General features: G+C 34.4%; 1 protein-coding gene and 1 long non-coding RNA gene across 2 annotated transcripts in view; both read right to left on the bottom strand.

Annotated features, from left to right (window-relative positions):
* Positions 1 to 4,861: 4,861 nt before the first annotated feature.
* LOC127714898 (tubulin beta-4B chain) overlaps positions 4,862 to 21,699 on the bottom strand; it is a 50,507-nt gene continuing 33,669 nt past the window's right edge. Inside the window, exon 5 of the mRNA XM_052220927.1 lies at positions 4,862 to 5,298. Coding sequence (XP_052076887.1) covers positions 4,891 to 5,298 — 408 coding nt within the window. The 3' untranslated portion in view covers positions 4,862 to 4,890. The remainder of the gene's footprint in view (positions 5,299 to 21,699) is intronic.
* LOC127714902 (uncharacterized) lies at positions 6,436 to 11,247 on the bottom strand. Its single transcript, XR_007987989.1, has 3 exons — positions 11,135 to 11,247; positions 8,387 to 8,494; positions 6,436 to 6,588 (listed from the first exon to the last, which is right to left on the bottom strand). It is a non-coding gene; the product is annotated as an uncharacterized LOC127714902 (long non-coding RNA).

Genomic DNA, 21,699 nt, shown 5'->3' with positions numbered 1-21,699 from the left:
CATGCATTAGTTTGTGATTAGGTTGGTTTATCGGGAACCACTAGTGGTAGGTCAATGATATTTGGTATGCAGTTGTCATAACATTTGTTCACCTCATTACCACAAAGATTATTTGACCTTGCTCCCTCAGTTATGGTTTATTGACTTTGAAATTTTGCTTAGTTTACATGTATTAGTTTGTGTTTAATTTTGTTTAAAGGGAATTATGATAAGTCAATGGTATTTGGTATTAGCATTGGCACATCTCATTTCCATGGAGATTGTTTAGCCATGTACCTTCAGCCATGGTTCATTGACTTTGAATATTTGCAAAACTTGCATGTTAAAGTGTTGCTATTTTAATTTCAACATATGCATTATAAAAATTACCAATAAGGGAGACATATCTCTATGATAACAGTTTATTTATTTTAGTAAACCTGACTGGAGGAATTTCAGTAGAAAAAAATCTATTTAATTTGAATTTTCTGTGTTTGATATCTTCATACCATGACTCTAAGTTTTAAAAAGGTATCTGGGAGGGGGGGGGGACATGCCCCCAGACCCTCTTAGAAAATTTCTCGCATTTGGCCCTCAACAGTGATACTACTAAAAAAAACTTTTAAATTAGATAAACACCTCTGCGTTATAGATGAGCATCACCACACAAGTTGGAGACTGTTCTTAGTGGGTGAACGGTAGAAGATGCCTTGAAATGAAATTTAGCTCAAGTTCAAGATAGGTGATACTCCTATATAGCCAAATTTAATCACTGGAAAGCATTTTCGCAAATATTAGCATTGATTTCATTACATCAAAAATGGTTTTAACCCAAGTCTAATAGTAAAAATAAGTACATTCAGCTACATACTAGTACCTCGGACAGTTTCGAAAAGTACCTGTTCGCTAAAGCTTGCCGACACATTTTTTTTAAAATCAATGGACTTGTGTACTCCCGCAATACTTGTGACACAGTAAAACCTGTCTAAACCGAACCGATTATAGTTAGTTGAAGTGGAGACATATAAAACAAGAGATTGGAAACTCTGAATATTATACAATAGAAAATTGAAGAGATTTCGGTCTGGAACATTTTATGACAAAATGAAGTTTTCATATTATCATGACAATATTTTGAAACTTACTAAATAACAAAGTATTGAGGGCATGTGTTGATTTTTGATACTTCTTTTACAACTTCTCTGATCGGTATATTTAGATATCTTGTTAAGTTTTTGAAAAATTAAGGAATATTTCTGAAAACTTAACTACTTTCTTTCTCTATATATGACTCTTATACATGTTATATTCTTATCAAAGCATGTGGCTGCGATATTTCTCGAGATTTCACAAAGTTGCTTATCTCTAGTATTATATGTCTCTGGTTCAAGTACTTTTTAATTTGGCAAATTGTAAGACCAATGACTTAATATTCAGGACACAATTAATGATTTTCAGTTCAAACACAAACATTTAAATATTTGTTCATTATCGGCCAAATTCTTTAAATGCATGTAAAAGTCACAGTTACATAAGTTTTCATTTAAAGCATTACCGAAGAATTTCATTTAGCTGAACCATGTAGCCAACCTTTATATATAAAAAATAAAGATAAAACAAGGAATGGCAATAATTCGATATAAAACATCAAAAATAGAGACATACAGCGACAACACAAAAAGGAAAATGTACAGAAGGTAGAGAGAAGTCCCGACTTGGTACAGGCACTCTGTCAAAACTTGGCAAAGTGGTGGGGTTGAACCATGTTTATGGGTACACTAACCTTGCCCCTCAATCTACTCGACTTCCTATCAAGATTCGAAAGACGCGCAGCAAAAAGACTTGCACAATACAATTGCCAACTCAGCGTCCATATAAGTTAGAAAATTTGTTTATAATAAATACTAAAATAGTAAGAGGATATACAGATCTGTACATTGTACATGTACTACCTCTACACAAAATAATACAGTTACATATAACCAATATACCACTGTAAAGCTTGAAGTTGTTGAAAAGTCATGGGGTTTTATAAGATTAAGTATATAAAGAAGTTATGCAGTTATTCATTTACGTTCAAGATATGAAGGAAATTTAGTAAATTACAAATAAGTTTTAATAACCAGTTTAGTTATTTCTTTCAATGACTTCCAAACATTCAAGATAATAATCTATTCCAAAGTTAGTATTGCTTCTTATCAATTGTCGAGTTGAATCTAGCCTGCATTGATCACTTATCATGCGTGCAAGGGGTCCAAATATTAGTCTCTCGCCCTCTTCTACATCATTTTGATCCACATAGCCTTCAATTCCATAATCTTGCAAATTTGCTTCTCCGTCGGTAATTCCTACGGCATTTTGAAGTTGACCTGAAGTCCACAAGCTCAATGGAGATGAATTAACAGTGCGTAGTCTATGACCAGCCCATGCCTCTGCCAAAAATTGAAGCTTCCTGTTTAGTTCGTCCATGAAAACAAAGTGGAGAGCAGCTAAGTTTGTCAGTTTTAGTGGGTCTAGATAACCTTCATCTTCCATGAAATAAAATAAGTTGTAAAAGTAACTAAGCACACCTTCATACACATCTCTCCATAGTCTCTCAATCCGTTGATTATGAGTGCTTTTTCCCGTTACCATACTGTTGGGCCTTTTTGAATCAACATGTAGTTTGCCACAGAAACATTTTCCAATCCTTTGTCAGACCTAACTTTATTGGGTATCCCATACTTTGCATCACCGGAGAAGAAACAATCCAAAACTGTTCTTGATGTGTTGTTGTCGGTACATTTTAAAAATGTTATCAATCGACTAAACCCGTCAATGCCACCTACAATAACAAATCTCCACCGGACAAGTTTATGCTTTGTATCTATGTGCCAGAGGTGATTTGGACCAATTACATTGTAAACACGCCTATTAAGCCTACCAGTACGTCTCGCCTGTACACCGGCGGTATCTAATCGATGCATACACTCCCTAGTCTCCATCTCTGTACTCTTATGCCTTTTAATAGAAGCATCTGTTGCAATAGTGTTTCGCCACACAATGGAAACTCTTTCATTATTTGTCCAAGTGTCAAGTCTAAATCACTGTCATCAATTTGTGTAAAATTCATTTTGCTTAATCCAAACTGTGACATTCTTCGGTAAATGGTGCTTTCAGACACGGACAACAATTTAGAAATGTCGGATATTTTAAATCCATTTTCAAGAACAGACTTTGGAATATCAAATTTCGGAGGGCCGCATTCAGAGTTTATTTTATTAGGGGCAGACGTTCCATATTTTACACATTCAGTTCTTAACTTCATCATATCTGCCCTACTAGATACACCTAATATTTCAATTTCATGTGTCGAAAGCCTACATACAATGTCTGGAGTGATTTTCTCTCTCTCAAAGTTTAGAAATGCTTGCTGCAAGTTTAATTTCTGTAAAACGTTTAACATTTTAGTATTCACAGCCATGGCCGCCATGTTGGTTCGGTGACATTCAAATACACGCCACGCTTCCGGTTAATCACGGAAACCACCATCACATAATAAAAAAGCACCTTATTATAATAAAAAAGCACCATCGTATAATAGAAAAGCACCATCGTATAATAGAAAACCACCTTCGTATAATAGAAAACCACCATCGTATAAAAGAAAAGCACCTTCGTATAATAGAAAACCACCTTCGTATAATAGAAAACCACCATCGTATAATAGAAAAGCACCTTCGTATAATAGAAAACTACCTTCGTATAATAGAAAAGCACCTTCGTATAATAGAAAACCACCATCGTATAATAGAAAAGCACCTTCGTATAATAGAAAAGCACATTCGTATAATAGAAAACCACCATCGTATAATAGAAAAGCACCTTCGTATAATAGAAAAGCAATAAAAAAGACACATAAGACAGCTATGACATTCAAATACACGCCACGCTTCCGGTTAATCACGGAAACCACCATCACATAATAAAAAAGCACCTTATTATAATAAAAAAGCACCATCGTATAATAGAAAAGCACCATCGTATAATAGAAAAGCATCTTCGTATAATAGAAAACCACCTTCGTATAATAGAAAACCACCATCGTATAAAAGAAAAGCACCTTCGTATAATAGAAAACCACCTTCGTATAATAGAAAACCACCATCGTATAATAGAAAAGCACCTTCGTATAATAGAAAACTACCTTCGTATAATAGAAAAGCACCTTCGTATAATAGAAAACCACCATCGTATAATAGAAAAGCACCTTCGTATAATAGAAAAGCACCTTCGTATAATAGAAAACCACCATCGTATAATAGAAAAGCACCTTCGTATAATAGAAAAGCAATAAAAAAGACACATAAGACAGCTATGGCGTTCCATAGATACAGATCATTGATGAACAGAAAAACATGCAGATATCACCAGAACTGATCAAGTCATATGCATATTAGGGAGCTACCATTTGATTTTTATGGGTGGGGGGTGGGGGCTAGGATGAAATTTGCAAAAAAAAGGCAGGACAGGAGTTTTGAGTAAAAAAAAAGGCAGGATGACAATTTATGTCAAAAAAGTCAGGATAAAACTAATAAAAAAAAAATGCAGGACTTTATAGAGTGAAAAATAAAAAGGCAGGACAGAGATTAGTTTACAACTAAAAAAAAATGCAGGACAAAATTTTCCATGAGCATTTTAAAAATGACCAACAAACACTCTGTATTTTCCATGAGCATTTTAAAAATGACCAACAAACACTCTGTATTTTCCAGGAGAACACATAATCCAGAGTCTCGATTATTAAAAGATTTTTTTTCCAGAAAAAGCGAAAAAAAGAAAAAAAAACTTAATTCAATCAGGATTTCAAGATTTGTCAAGATAAAGAGATTGAAAGTAACAATTTAAAGTTCATTGAGATGGAGGAAATGTTTAAGCTTCCTCTTCTCCTTCCTCCTCTTCGAATTCACCTTCTTCTTCTGCTGTTGCATCCTGGTACTGTTGATATTCAGAGACCAAATCGTTCATGTTAGATTCGGCTTCTGTAAACTCCATTTCGTCCATACCCTCGCCAGTGTACCAATGCAAGAAAGCCTTACGACGGAACATAGCTGTGAATTGCTCTGATACTCTAATGAACAATTCCTGGATGGCAGTGCTGTTTCCAACAAATGTGGCGGACATCTTGAGACCACGTGGTGGAATGTCACAGACGGCTGTCTTGACGTTGTTGGGGATCCATTCAACGAAGTAGCTGCTATTCTTGTTCTGTACGTTCAACATTTGTTCATCAACCTCCTTCATGGACATACGGCCACGGAACATACAAGCAACTGTGAGGTATCTGCCGTGACGAGGATCGCAAGCTGCCATCATGTTCTTAGCATCGAACATCTGCTGAGTAAGTTCTGGAACAGTGAGAGCTCTGTACTGCTGACTACCACGTGATGTCAGGGGAGCAAACCCTGGGATGAAGAAATGAAGACGTGGGAATGGTACCATGTTGACGGCCAATTTACGGAGATCGGCATTCAACTGACCTGGAAATCGGAGACAAGTTGTGACACCTGACATTGTTGCGGACACAAGATGGTTAAGATCCCCGTATGTTGGTGTTGTAAGTTTGAGGGTTCTGAAACAGATATCGTATAGAGCCTCATTGTCGATACAGTATGATTCATCTGTGTTTTCTACCAGCTGATGGACTGAGAGTGTGCAATTGTATGGTTCAACGACTGTGTCTGAAACCTGAAAAATAATGGAGTAAACAATATAAATCTTAGTCACAGTCATTTTGGTACTAACTTGTGAACATAAGATTAAAGCATCTTTTTTTAAATATATCATGTTCTAACAGTGCTTGAAAAAAATATACTAATAACGGTCAAATTAAGCGAATTTTAATAGGCTTTTTGATAGCATGAATAGTAAGATCTATGATTTCATGTTAATTGATAACATATACAAGAACTCAGTGATAGTGTGATTGACATGCAATTACCCAGTTCAGACAATTTATTATTATTCATTGTGAGAGCAAAATGCAATTTCGATAATGTGAATATCGCAGCAAACAAAAATATGAAACAAATTAAACAAAACAAACATATACGCACTATATGTATAATTAATTGACCTGAAGAATATATTTTTCTTAAAACTGCTACAATTTTTATACATAATTTTATTTCAAATTTTCAAACGGTTTAATTATATATCGGTTTTAAATTTTAAGGAAAAACGAATTTGTATTTTTTAATATATGAAAACTTACTTTTGGTGATGGTACAACTGAAAATGTGAGCATGATTCTGTCTGGGTATTCCTCCCTGATTTTGGAGATGAGCAGTGTTCCCAATCCTGCTCCGGTTCCACCGCCAAGTGAATGTGTCAGCTGAAAACCCTGAAGACAATCACAGCTTTCAGCCTCCTTCCTGACTACATCAAGAACAGATTCTACAAGTTCAGCACCTTCTGTGTAATGTCCCTTGGCCCAGTTGTTTCCTGCACCACTCTGTCCGAAAACAAAGTTGTCTGGTCTATAAATTTGACCAAATGGTCAAGATCGGACAGAATCCATGGTACCGGGCTCCAAATCAACCAAGACAGCACGTGGCACATACTTTCCACCTGTTTAAAAAGTTACTTGATGTTAGTTCTTGTATACTAGTATACTGTATTTGTTTGCATTTAAATCCCTATTAGTTTAGTTTGTACCTCTGACCCTTTAGTTCATAGTTGATATGTCTTATTACCCTTCGCATTATTGGTTTGCATTTGATTATTATTTTAAGGTGGTAGCAATCACCTTGACTAAAATTAATTTGGCTCGTTTAATTTTCATAAAATTTTGAAAAAAAATATTAACTTTGACCCTTTGAAAAAATATAATAATTTCAAAAAACTTGAACCACACACTTTATTGGAAACATTTCGATGGATATATAGCACTAATTTTGATCATTGAGAAGCTTAATATTTCCTTAACAATAGACCGTAATTAAAACGTTCAGCTGATTTTTACAGAGTTGTCTCCCTGTAGTGTTATGTACCACCTTAAGTACAATGTGACGTTCACAGATCCAGAAATTTTCAAAAGTACGATTAATATTGAAGTGAGGGATGGGGAGGTGGGACAATGGTATATTCCAGCCTAGTTTCGTCAATTTTGATGTAATATGGATAATCAGGGTTATCGCTATTTTACGAAATTTTCCTTTGATCTTACTGACTGATAATTTCCTTTCTCAGCACAGCCGTACCGGCTCAAGCGAGAAAATCAATCTCGTTGAGATGACCAACGATAATCTATAATTATTTCAGATTACCAGATATGACACTTGAAAATAACAATGATGGAACTTAATTCTATTAGATTTGTTTGCAACTATAGGAAAAACTGTACTTCATGTCTTCATAAAGCAATAACAGGGTGTATTGTGCAGATCTGTTGATTATTATACGCCACGTAACAAAGTTGCGGAGGGTATAATGTTTTTGACCCGTCCATCCGTCCGTCAGTCCTGTTCTTGTTATCGCTAATATTCTGAAACCGCACAACAGAATTTCATGAAATTGTGTATATAATAAGGACATACTATGCAGATGTGCATATCGTAGCAAATTACGATTCAAATTTTTTTCTAGGCGTTATGCCCCTTTAACTTAGAATTTTGTCCAAAATATACTATGTCATCGCAACTTCTCTGAAACCACACAACAGAATTTCATGAAACTTTGTAGATAATAAGGACATATTATGCAGATGTGCATATCGACAGGAAATAACGATTCAATTTTTTTTTCTAGGAGTTATGCCCCTTTAACTTAGAATTTTGGCCAAAATATACTTTGTCATCGCAACTCTTCTGAAACCACACAACAGAATTTCATGAAACTTTGTAGATAATAAGGACATACTATGTAGATTTGCATATCGACAGGAAATTACGATTCAATTTTTTGTAGGAGTTATGCCTCTTTAATATGCCCCTTTGAACTTAGAAATTTGGCCTAAATATACTACTGCAACAGTTTGTAATCGTAACTCCTCTGAAACCACACAAGATAATTTCATGAAACTTTGTAGTTAATGAGGACATAATATGTAAATGTGCATATCCACAAGAAAATTTTTATCAGTTGACTTTTGTAGAGTAATGAGTCTTTGAACTTAGGAATCTGGTGATATTTTGTTTGTCCAGTGACAATGTGGGGTCGTGAAATGTGAGTGTGCTCACAAAAGGTCTTTAATTTTGACTGCGCGAGTGCACAACACATCGATGGTTAACCGGGGCATTGCGAAATTGCAGGGTACGGTTCAAAAATTCTCAACAGATAAAAGCACATCAAAACATGACGCTTCCATAAAAGTCTAATTGAAAGTAAATTGAAGGTAATTTGAAAAAAAACTATAACGGTTCGTTACCTGTAGCTTCATTGTAGTATACGTTGATTCTTTCTAATTGTAAATCTGAATCTCCATGTAGGTTCCTGTAGGTTCGATACCGTGCTCGTCTGAGATAACTTCCCAAAACTGAAATTAAAATTGACTGTAACATTGAAATATCGTACAATTGATAGTGAAAAAAGTAAGCATGTCGAGTACAAATAACTCGTTTTATCTGTTTCATACTTTCATACACAGACAATTTTTCGATGGAGGTAGGTAGAAGGGGAAGTGATATTCTATCTTGGGTGTACAATTTGTTTTCAGTATCTATCCGTGTTACATGTAAAGATACTTGTTTATATCGCTAAAGGTGCAGTTCAATTAAGTGAATTTTACGACATTCTTATGCGTTAAAGATATTTCGGTTTTCGGTTTAAATATACGATTCTTTGATTGTTTATGTTAAATTAAGTCATAACTTTTATATACAAGTCTAGGTCATTTTGTCATTGAGTTGTTTGTTGACTAAACGACGTACACGACATACACATCTTCCTTTTATTCATGAATTCTTGAAAAAAATCCAAAGTATACGTATTAACAAAAGCATATAAGAAATGCAATGTATATTATTTAAGTATTAACAAAAGAATATATTGCAGTGAAATATTCTCGATTTATTGATGTATATAACTCCTTAGCAACATGGATGCACAATACTAATACTATTGCATACGTATATCGTTTATTATTTATCAAATTCATTCAAGCAAGAATTACATTTAAATTTTACTTTTTGAGACTTTGTAAAATTTTGTACAATTCATTAACTGTTAACTGTATTTGAAGGTTGTCACAACACAACAAAGTGATGCATTTTGGTTCATTTAAATTATTATAAAATAACACATTGATATGTATAAATAAAGATCGAAATCATAAAATTGTATAGACTTGGGCGCCCGCAAACAAGTTTTAGATAACCCCCGCCATTTTCTGTATGTTCATTTCCCAAGTCAGAATTCTTTAATACAGTGGTTGTCGTTGGTTGCTTAATCTCGTATTTGTTTTTCTTTTTATCGTTTTTTAACATAAATCATGACGTTAGTTTTCTTGTTTAATTTTATATTTGTTATGTCGGTGTCTTTTATAGCGTGGTATGCAGTCAGGGGCGGATTCAGGCGGGGGCGTGGCGGGCGAGCGCCCCCCTAAAATTTGCAAAGCATGGGTTGTTCTCTGCTTAATAAAGAATATTTCGATAATTTTACCTAAAAAAAAATAAAATTTAAGTTTGCGCCCCCCCCCCCCCCCCCCTACCTAAAATCCTGGATCCGCCCCTGGCAGCAATGGTTTGCTCATTGTTGAAGGCCATACGGTGACCCATAGTTACTAGCTTCTATGTAATGTCTCTGCTGGAAACATCTCATTTCCAATCATGCCACATGCCCTTATTTTCATATCAAAATATGTACAGTAAAGTTGAGATTTTAGGCGTTTGCCATGGTGAATATGTTCTCTAATAATGCAGACAAAATACGAACAACAGAATGTGTTGTGTATATGTCAACGAGACAGAAAGCAAACGACCCCCCCCCCCCTTTTTCTCCCAAAAAACACTGGGTTTTTTCACACCCTTTTTGAAGTCGCCTTCAATTGATTCGTTTTCACTAAAATGTTCCACATGAAGTCTTGGAATATAAGCAGACACAAAAATTTCTCGCAGAAGTTCGATCAATGGTTTTCTGATAATGCGAACTATGCAAACAAAAGTTTTCATATATGGCTTTCATATTTATTAAAGAGAAATGCTAGTTGCGTATCCAGAATTTTCAAACGATGCCCTTTAAAAATAAAATTCTAAAATGGGAGGTTGATTAGAAAATGAGGCCATACAATTGGGTTGTCTGTGCCACCTTAGGACTACTTGGATCCACCCCTAGTAATCGTACATTGTACATTGAACGTATCTGTAGAGAGAGGGAGGGAGTGCAATTCTTAAATGAGTGCTCGCCTGCTCGGTAGCTTAAAGTCGGTGAATTTGGACAGTGTATTGGGTACTTTCATACATTTGTTCTGTTAGTATTCAGTCCAATGAACCTTTCTCTATTGGCGTAAGGAACGAGGAAATATAGTATCGAGTCATATGCATCGTAATTTGGTTACGGTATAGGGTGAGCGAATGTGAACAACTTATAAGTTCGGATCACCCGCGTTGAACCACGACCACTTACTTTTTTCCCATTTATTTGTTATTGTTGGGTTTTTGTATCTCAGTTTTTTTTAATTTTCTGTTTAGTACTGGTATTTTGTGGGCTGTTGTTTGTCTTTTATCGGTCTTCTTCTGGCTCTTTTTTTTTTTTTTTTGCTTGTCCATAATGATATATTGATTGTCAGCGTATAGCCGTCTGACTATTTTCCAATAAATTACGTAACATATAGAAACTCTTTTAATTTTTACAGTCTAAACGAGTTTCTAAAAGTGCAGTTCTATATATGTGCATTAATCAGACAGTGCATATACGATCATAAACGATGTTGTATTTATGCTCAATGTTAACATGGTAACTTTTTTGAATGTGTGATTCTTAAATTGTAGATTCATGGATTGAAGACAGGAATTTAAAGCTGGAAAGCTGTCAACTCATTCGAAATTATTTCTTAGTTGACAGGGTTTTTCTTTCGAAAATCAATTGAATCCAATTGAAATGGTCAATAAATTACCAAAAAAAAATATTCAACTATTTGATATGTAAATAAAATGTAAAAACGCATCAACTGCATGACCTTAGCTCCTATTTGGTTTCCGCACTGACCAGCTTGGAGATGTACAATTTCCCTCATTTTTATCTTTTTCTCAGGAACTTGGTACTACTGGGTTTCTTGTTCAACTTTCTCCGCCGTTGCTATAGGATTATATAATGTCAACGAATTTATATAATCGGTGCCGCGTCACTTGTTACAGATGATTTTAATGATGCGCTTCGAAACGCATGTTAATTTAAATTTCATACTACTTTTTGTACAACTTCAGACCGGATTTTACCCATTTAATCTTTAAAAAATCTAAAATGTACGACGGTTCAAACATTTTAATTCTCATGAGAAATATTTTTTTATCGATGAAAGTCAGATGTCCGGTGATGATATGCGATAATGAAATGTTCCTTTTTTTATAATTCTCATACGAAAAAAAATACTGATTTCATTTTGGGCTTGCCTTTTTATGTCATAATAATTGATTCTACAATTCAAAATATTATGAATTTGTTATCTATGAAGGACGAACAAGTTAGTGAAAATGAACACCTTATTTAACAATGCCCCACAAATCATTATAAAACAACATATGTTTATATCACGAATATTCGATTCTGAAGTCTTCAAATTCGTCACTCGATTTTTTTTCAGAAAACTAAAATCCACGAATTTAAGAACCCACGAACATGTAACTTTTGTTGAAACCACGAAAATTGATACCCACGAATAAAAATACTTTCACAGTATAGAATATCTGTTCTGCATCATCTCTTTTGCAAAAAGGGTGGTAATTGATGAGAACACATGCGTAGGTGATTGGTGTATACCCCCTTTTATTTCTTAAAATTACACACTATGAATCGTGTTACAGATGTTTTTAATAAAAGTTCTTGATATCATTTTATTTTGCTTGATGATATATCGTGTTCTTAGTCATTCGAGCAAAATCTTTTTGTAGAGAAAATATTTATGTAAGGCCATCGGCGCTTACTTTTCTCGCTTGAATTGTTTCACATGTCTGAGGTCCTTGATAGATTGCAATGCGGTATGTGTTTTGTTCATTGTTGAAGGTCTTACGGTTACCTGTAGTTGATTACATCCACATCATTTTAACTCTGGTAGATAAATTGTAGTTGTCTCATTACCGATTTGGCAATCATACCACAGTCTCCTTAATTTAATATTGTGCTTTATTGTAAATTTACTATATAGTCAAGACACAACGGGAATCCCGACCCGAAACCGCGGAGGGATCCGAATCCCGAGGAGCAACTAATGAAAAGTTTGTAACGGTGGGTAGGTAAAATCTTGATCCGATTACCAGGGAGGAATTATGCTCCGTGGGTATGATCGGATCCAAATTTTACTTCCCACTGTTAAAAACTTTTAATTAATTCCTTCGCGGGATTCGAATTCCTACGCGGATTTCGGCTCGGGATAACTGGTGTGCAAAAGCCGTTCAATCATGCTGATTGCAGTTTCCTTCTATTAATTATGGTTTTCAAGATAATTGCCAAAAAACAAAAACAACAAAAAAATGTCATTCAATGAAAATCAGTCCTTTCATTAGTCGATTGTTGATCATGTAGATTTTTTTTGTTGTTTACAATTTTCTTTGTTTCTTCTACAGTTTTTGCCCACATCACACTCATGGGTAAAATAGTGAATTTTCCTCAGCTCATCATTTTCGCTGCTTCCGGTGTTCCTCTCCCTGTTAAAATTTTCAAGATTATAGCCAAAAATGCAAATGTGGGTTAAAGTCATAATTTAAGGGCAATAACTCCTATAAGGAGTCAACTTATGATTTCGGCCAATAAGCTTATTAGTAAGTGTTGTCTGGTTGATTTGTTTCAGTTGTTTGCAATATCTCTCTATCGACAATGGTTTTCGCTAAAGAAAAAAGCCCCCCCCCCCGAAAAAAAACTGTCGAAAATCGACATTGAAGGGCAAGAACTATAAGGAGTACCCCTGAAGATTTCGGCTATATTTACTTATTAATAGATCTTGTCGAGATCATAATAGAACTTTTTGTCTTTCTTCTATAGTTTTCAAGATAATACCCAAAAAGATGCCAAATTTGATAAAGAAAAAATATTTCAGGGACAATTACAAACAAACAAAACTAGCGGTTCTAAAGAGCCTGTGTCGCTCACCTTGGTCTATGTGCATATCAAACAAAGGACACTCTCCAACATTGTAGACGTGAATAGACCATGACAAAAATCTCTATTTTGTTGATCTTGTATTACTGAACTTTTAGTCTGTTTAATTTCTCTCTATCTTCTTTAGTTTTTGTTAAAAACAAAAAATGGGGGGAGGGGGATCCTCATTTGAGGACAAACACTCCTATGAAGAGTTACATTTTACTCACTATATCGGCAAAATTTGACTTTTTAATAGATCTTGTCTTGCTGATCATTTTTGTGATTTAAAGTGTTCATTCATCTATTATAATTTAAATCATATAAGGCATAACGGAAAAAAAATGTTTCTCTATGAATATCATAGTTTTCATGACAATAGGCAAAAATGAAAAAAAAAAATGGTAAAATTTGTCATTTACGGGCAATAACTCCTATAAGAACTTGTCTAACAGTTTTGACGTATACGGGCAATTGGTAGAGCTCATTATTCTGAACATTTTTGCTTCTTACAGATTTTCTCTATTTATAACGGTTCAACAAATAATAGACAAAACTTGCATTTTACCCCCATGTATTATTTTAAGCCATGTCGTCCATGTTGCTTGGTAAGCGGGGTCATCAGACACATTTTTTAAACTAGATACCCTAATGATGATTGTGGTCAAGTTTGGTTAAATTTGACTCAGTAGTTTCAGAGGAGAAGATTTATGTAAAACATTACAAAAATTAACAAAAAATTATTAAAAGTTGACCATAAAATGCAATAACTCCTTAAGGGGTCAATTGACCATTTTGGTAATGTTGACTTATTTGTAGATCTTACTTTGTTGAACATTATTGCTGTTCACAGTTTATCTCTATCTAATTTATATTATTCAAGATAATTACCAAAAACTGAAATATTTCCTTAAAATTACCAATTCAAGGGCAGCAACCCAACTATCGGTTGTCTGATTTGTCTGAAAATTTCAGGGCAGATAGATCTTAACCTGATGAACATTTTTACCCTGTTAGAGTTGCTCTAAATGCTTTTACCCTCATGTTCTATTTTTAGCCACGGCGGTCATCTTGGTTGATGGGCGTGGTCATCGGATAATTCTTTTAAACTAGATACCCTAAGGATGATTTAGGCCAAGTTTGGTTTAACTTGACCCAGTAGTTACAGAGGAGAAGATTTTTGTAAAAGATTACAAAAATTTACGAAAAATTATGAACAATTGACTTTAAAGGGCAATAACTCTTTATGGGGTCAATTGACAATTTTAGTCGTGTTTGACTTATTTGTAGATCTTAATTTCCTGAACAATTTTGCAGTTTACAGTTTATCTCTATCTATTATAATATTCAAGATAATAACAAAAAACTGCAAAATGTCCTTAAAATGACCAATTCAGGGGCAGGAACCCAACAACAGGTTGTCTGATGCGTCTGAAAATTTCAGGGTAGATAGATTTTGACCTGATGAACAAGTCAGATTTGCTCTAAATGCTTTAGTTTCAGAGATATAAGCCAAAAACTCGTTTTACCCCCCATGTTCTATTTGTAGCCACGGCGGCCATCTTGGTTATCGGATACATTTTTTAAACTAGATACCATAAGGATGATATAGGCCAAGTTTGGTTTAATTTGGCCCGGTAGTTTCAGAGGAGAAGATTTTGTAAAAGTTAACGGACGACGACGACGACGTACGGACGACGTTCGCCAAGTGATGAAAAAAGCTCACTTGGCCCTTTTGGGCCAGGTGAGCTAAAAACTGTCTGTTTTGCTGTAACTGCTTTTAACTAGTTTTTGTAAAATACGTCAGAAACTTCTATTTTCTTCATGTCCTATTTATAGTAACAGATAATCTTTCAGACTGACATGTAAACCTTACATTTATTCCAAACACCAATTATAATACTCATGATAATTTACTTATTACTTATGGGTAGCTGTGAAACGTACCAAACCACGATAATTTAACGTTGACCAATGAACCACAAAAATGAGGTAATGGTCATCTGAACCCTGCCAGACGGAAATGTTACACCTTACAATCGTTCCAAACACCAACTATGGTTGCGGTATTAGTTATGAGTAACTGTGAAACGGACCAAACCATGGAAACTCCACGCAGACCAATGAACTCGAGGGAAAGGTCAATGAACCATGCCACACCTTACAATCGTTCCATACACCAACTATCGTAGACTTATTATTTATGAGTAACTGTGAAACGGACCAAACCATGAAAACTTCACGTACACCAATGAACACGAGGGAAAGGTCATCTGAACCATGCTAGACGAACATGTACATTTTAAAATAATTTCATTCATCAAATAGTTGCTTATTGCGTATATATAAATATGCATGAGAAACGGACAGTATCACGTAACTTAACATTGACCACTGAGGACATGAGATCAATATTAGATGAAACCTGTCAGACGGCATACACCCAAGATAGTTTATCTTTTGGCTATAGCATCTAAAATACAGACTTGATCACGAAAACTTAAGGTTGTTCGCTACTCTTGTTTTTGAATTTTTGTCAGATATTCGGAATCCTCTAGTTTTATCCATGTAGTACCAATGAAAAAAAAATCCCACTAACCCTTACTTTTCTGTTCATATTTTTATTACATATAGTTAAACTAGTCATTTATGAAAGTCTTATAAAATCCTTGCTATTTTTTCTTAGTGTTCGAAAGAAATCAAAGTGCTTGATAGCACCTCTGGGAAGTTTGCAACTGTAGATGTTTATTATTTCAAATAGGTTATAGATGTGTATTATTTCAAATATGTATTTAATCACAGCTTTGATGTTTTTAACTAAACCATTTTCTTTTTAGCAATTATCAAAAATCACTTTTTTTCATATGTTTGTCATATAAAATTTTGATATTTTCTATTGCAATCTTAAACTGTTGTTCTAAAATAATTAAATACACAATAAGCTCTGTTAATTTCTTTATATCCCCATGCCATACCTAGGAACTGTGATTTTATAGAATTTTTTTCCATTTGTAACTGGGCATAACCCTAACCATAACAGTAAAATGACGGCACCAAAATTCAAACTTGATATTGGTTTTGTGGTTAAAAGTATTGTGTATAAGTTTCGTAACATTTGATTGAGGCAAACTGAAGTTAGAGCACGGAAAAAATCGTAAGTGGTCTGCGGAACCTGGTATATCGCCTACTTTTGCTGTTAATCAACAAAAATGAGGAAAAAAATTAAAAACAATATTCCTCTCTATACTATCTTTTAATTGTAAGAAGCATCTGTCCAAGTTTGGTAAAAATCCAGGATAGTTTACAAATCTAATTCCATTAATAAGTAAAATACGGAAAAACAAGAACAAAAATTTAAACTAAATGTCCTTCCAGATACTAGCTTTTGATCATAAACAAACTTCTGTCCAAGTTTGGTACAAATCCAGGATAGTTTAAGAAAGTTATTAAAATTTTGAAAATTTTAGCCACAGAGTGAATGTTATCATGGTTATGTTTCCTGGCAGAAAAACAAAGTCCATGGCCATTTATAAGTAGAATACTGATAAAATGGATTTTTTTTTACAAAATTTACTTCTGGATACTATGTATCATATGATCATAAACAAGCTTCTGTTCCAAGTTTGGTAGAAATCCAGTATAGTTTAAGAAAGTTATTAAAATTTCAAAAACTTTAACCAAAGAGTGAATATTTGTGGACGCCGCAGACAAAATGTAGGATCGCTATGTCTCGCTTTTTTCGACAAAAGTCGTTGGCTCGACAACAATCACACAATTTTTGAATTTATAAAGAGGCATAACTCTAGAACAGTAAAACTGACACAACCATAACTCAAATTTAATCAGTATTTTGTGATAATGAGCAATGTGTATAAGTTTCCTAACATTTGGTTGAGACAAACTAAAGTTAAAGATCGTAAACAAAAATATTCAAGCAACTTTTCCATTTGTTAAGGAGCATAACTCATAGAATTGTAAAATCAACGCCACCAAAGTTCAACTTGATCTGTGTTTTGTAGAATTAAGTATTGCCTATAAGTTTCATACAATTTGGTTTAGGAAAACTAAAGTTAGAGAACAGAAACCAATTTGTTAAGGACCATAACTCTAGAATTGTAAAATAGACGCCAACAAAATTCAACTTGACCTGTGTTTTGTGGAAATAAGCATTTCGTATAAGTTTCATACAATTTGGTTTAGGACAACTAAAAGTTAGAGACCAGAAACCAATTTTTGGATGTACGGACGTATGTACAAGTAAGGGACGTACATACTTACAGAAGAAAAGGGTAAAACTTAATATGGTGGGGACATAACAATAGCAGTATGACGACAGGAATAAAAAGTTTATATGCACTACTAGATTCATAGAGGTGCTTATAACCCTGTAACACATTTTACAGTTGATGATGTGAAATTCAGCATTGAGGCAATAACATTTGAGATTTTGGTTCGTCATAATTATTCGGACTAGCACTAAGAGTAAGAAAGTCATTTTGCTATTACATGGACAGATTTTATTTAATCATGTAAATAATTGCTACAGCACTTGTCTTGAGACACTGAGTTATTCTAAGTAGAAGCTGACTTGTCTGCCTTATCCTTGTAACGATTTGTGTACAAATGTAATTGTTAATCGTAACACTGAGGAGGCTGTAATATGTACGAACTGTCGTTGAGTCAATGTTTTTCAGCTGTCAGTTTGATCCACGTGACTGAGCATGCTGGACGAGTGAAGGTCCTTAAATCCACATTGAAATGTGAAATAGCTAGTATTTAAATAGCGGAATTTAAAAGTTTTCAAATGTTTTTGGCATCAAAACCTTCCGATCGATGTTTTATAGCCGGTATTTACCTTTACTCGTCCTTGGAGTGTGATATAAGTCATATGATTATCGAGTATTTCTGTCACCTGTGTATAATTGTTCAATCAAACGTTTATCACTTGTCAATTATCCGACGGCTTTGTCAAAATATAAACAAGTTGCATTCGGCAGTAATGTCAGTCATGAATACGGGAGTCTTTTGATACTCTCGGGCTTTTACTTTATATTTAATAATAAACATTCGTATATCGTACATAGTAAAAAATTGCGCGGGAAAATGTTCATTCATGAAATATTCATGAATGAAACGATGTCTCGCGTAGATTTCTTTTGATTTTCTCTTCAGCGAATGGAAAATCCGCAAAGTAGTGTTTGTGATACTCATTTTCAAAATAAAGTTAAATTCACCTGAATTGTCGGTGAACACTCATTCCATTTTTATTCCAGCTGTAATCTTTTCAAAAGGACTAAAAATTTTAAAAGCATCGTCCTAGAATCCGTATTCAAACACTAGTACTACATTATCTCGGAGCAGAACATTTGCGATAGTCTGTCACCGGAAGTTTGAGGCCGACGCCTAAGGAAAGTATTGCTATAGCAAACTTCCCAAAAACTATACAGTTAATGGAGAAGTCGCAAAACCAAATAAACTGTTGACTCAGAGATATTTCTCGCCTATCGGCATAAAATTCATAAAAAGACAATCTGATGGACAGCAAAATGATTTATTAATTCAGTCGCTGGACCATAATCTAGTAGGCAGGGCCTGAAAATAATCGTCAAATTGATATGTACTGATAGTAATGCAACTTTATACACTAGTAGTTCTTATCACAGTGACTTATGCAGATAACTTAACATTGAAAATTGCTAATTAATTCAGTCACTTGACTATGTTCTAGAGGACAGGGCCTCAAAATAGTCACCAAACTGATATGTAAAGATAGTAATGCGACTTCATACAAAATTTCATTGATCTATCACAAGTATTTCCTATCAAACTAACTTTAAGCAGAAAACTTAACAATTGTTGACACTGTCGCCTATGACTCGCTTTCCGCGACTTTCGTCGCAGGCGAGAAAAAATAGTACATGTCATATGCCAGAAGGAAACCTGCATTGGTGATGTAAAAAGCTTACCTGACCAATTAGTTGAGATAAAAAATTACCAGATATATATACAATGTAATTAGATCTACAACTGAAATCGTCAGTTGACAACTAAGATTTATTGCTTTTCAGTTATGATTCTGACCTATTTTTAGAACACCCTATACTTTAATGCTTAATAAAGTAACTTTAGGTGAGCTAAAAATAGTTCAAATCATAATTGAAGCGCAATAATTCTTAGTAGTAAACTCTTGACTTCAGTGGAAGATCGATCTAATTATATATTTCTAGTTATTTTGGCTTTTTATAGAATCAAAATAGCTAAAAACTGCAAACTAGTCGCTAAAATGGATATTTCAGGGGCAACAACTCCAAAATTTGTTGTCCAATTTTTGTTTTAAAAGTAGATAGATCTTGAACTACTCCTATAAAATAATATGATGTGGTACAATTGCCAAGGTGACAACTATCCACCAGAGAACAAGTTGCGTAAACATGGTAAATGTTTCCCTGTAAGGCCCTCAACAATGAGCAAAACCCAAACTGCATAGTAAACTATGGTTGAATAATTGCTTAAAGATTCTGAGAAACAGATATAATGGAAAATTAACATTGACCAATGAACCAGGAAAATATGGTCAATGTCGGATATACCCTGCCCGTAAGACATGTACACCTAACAATCATTCCATACACCAAACATAGTGGCTCTTGTCCTTAGGTATTTGAGAAATAGACCAAACCACACGAACTGAAATTGTCCAATGAATCATGAAACAATGGAAAATGTCAGATAAAAACCGCCCAACTACATGTACAACTTACAAGCGTGCCATAAACAAAATTCAGCTGATCTATTGCTTATGGTATCGGAGAAACAGACCAAACCACCAACATTCAACATTAATCAATCAAGCATGAAAATGAGGTCAAGGTCAGATGAAGCCTGCCGGTTGTACACGTATCCATTACAATCATTCCATACAACAAATATAGCTGACCAATTGCTTATGGTATGAGAGATACGAACTTGACCAGAAAAACTTAACCTTGATCACAGACCTATGAAATGAGGTCCAAGTCCGGTAAATGCCATCTGACATACATGTACATTGAAGACCTTGCAAGGATCCCATACACCAAATATAGTTATCCTATTACTCGATTTTTTCACATGACAAAACACTTAATTTTTTTAACAAGCAGTCGCTGAACCAAAATGAGGTTTGAGACAATGAACATACAACAGGCAGAAACTTCGTAATGTAAGGCATCTGCATACAAGGTTTGAAGTATACATGTCTACTATCTTCTGAAATGAAAAGCTTTAAACAAATAGTTTGTGCCATTGCTGCCACCAGATTATAATCCTCATGTTTCCTAAGCTCAGACTTTAGTTGCAGGAGACAAAAAAAAAAAAAAAACGACTCATTCAACAAATCTAAGGAATCATTTTTGTGCAAGAATTACAGTTTTTCAGTTGGCTGCTTTACTTTTATACACATTGTAGGTTTATGTAGAAAAGTTGTCTTGATATGTGATGTTCACTTGCTGCATAACACTTTGTGGGAGCTTTTCTATGAAAACATATATATTGGACCCAGAGAAGGAACTTTGAAATTTCAACTATTGGTGGGCGTCAAGTACTCCATCAATTTGTAAAGGGTTTTGCATGAAACACTTCAACCTTAGACTGTATATTAAAGTTAAATGTGAAAAACCAAGTCCTTTTTATATCAGTAAAATATGGAAAATAAACGGGGAATGTGTGCATTGGACACAGATGATGCCCCCTCTTGTCTTATATAAAGTTATAAAAAGACGTAACTGAATAAACTGCTTCGCCGAGCGCAGCTGAATACGACCGCAGAGGTCCAACCCTGAAGTTTGAACAGTTGGGGCAAAAATGGACACAATATTCAAGCTGGATACAGGTATGAACTTGGATTGTAATTAAATATTTGACGCATTATAGGTTTCTGACACAGAAATGTGTCAAAGAACTTGAAATTGGTTGTATGATTTGAATTTATTTTCAATTGAAGATTTCTGGCTGTTGTGCAATACTTCGTAAATCTGTTTTCTATACAAAGAATTAGCAAAATAAATTGTGACCCCCAATTTTTTTCTTTGGTTTCTTAAATCTTACGGAAACAAAAAATTGCCCCCCCCCCCCCCAAAAAAAATTATATTTGAAGAAATTTTCATTTTGTAAAATGTGGTACAAATTAAGAGACATAAACACAAGTTATTGTCTGAAAACTAGGAAAATCCTTGTTCTAGACCCTTTTTGGTCCCCAATTCCTTAACAGTTTGGGCAATTACCCCCAAAATGAATCCCAAACCTTCTACTTGTGGTACAATTTCAGTGCAATCAAAATACTTATACACAAGTCATTGTCCTGAAACTGGAAAAATGCTTGTTTTGGCCCCCAATTCCTGAACGGTTGGGACAATCACCCCCAAAAACAATCTCTACCTTCCTTTTTATGGTATTGAACCTTTTGGTTATATT

Source organism: Mytilus californianus, unplaced genomic scaffold (assembly GCF_021869535.1).
Source record: "Mytilus californianus isolate M0D057914Y unplaced genomic scaffold, xbMytCali1.0.p SCAF_9, whole genome shotgun sequence".
Taxonomy (NCBI): domain Eukaryota; kingdom Metazoa; phylum Mollusca; class Bivalvia; order Mytilida; family Mytilidae; genus Mytilus; species Mytilus californianus.
Note: the sequence above shows the minus strand (reverse complement) of the source record. Positions and strands in the feature narration are given on the sequence as shown.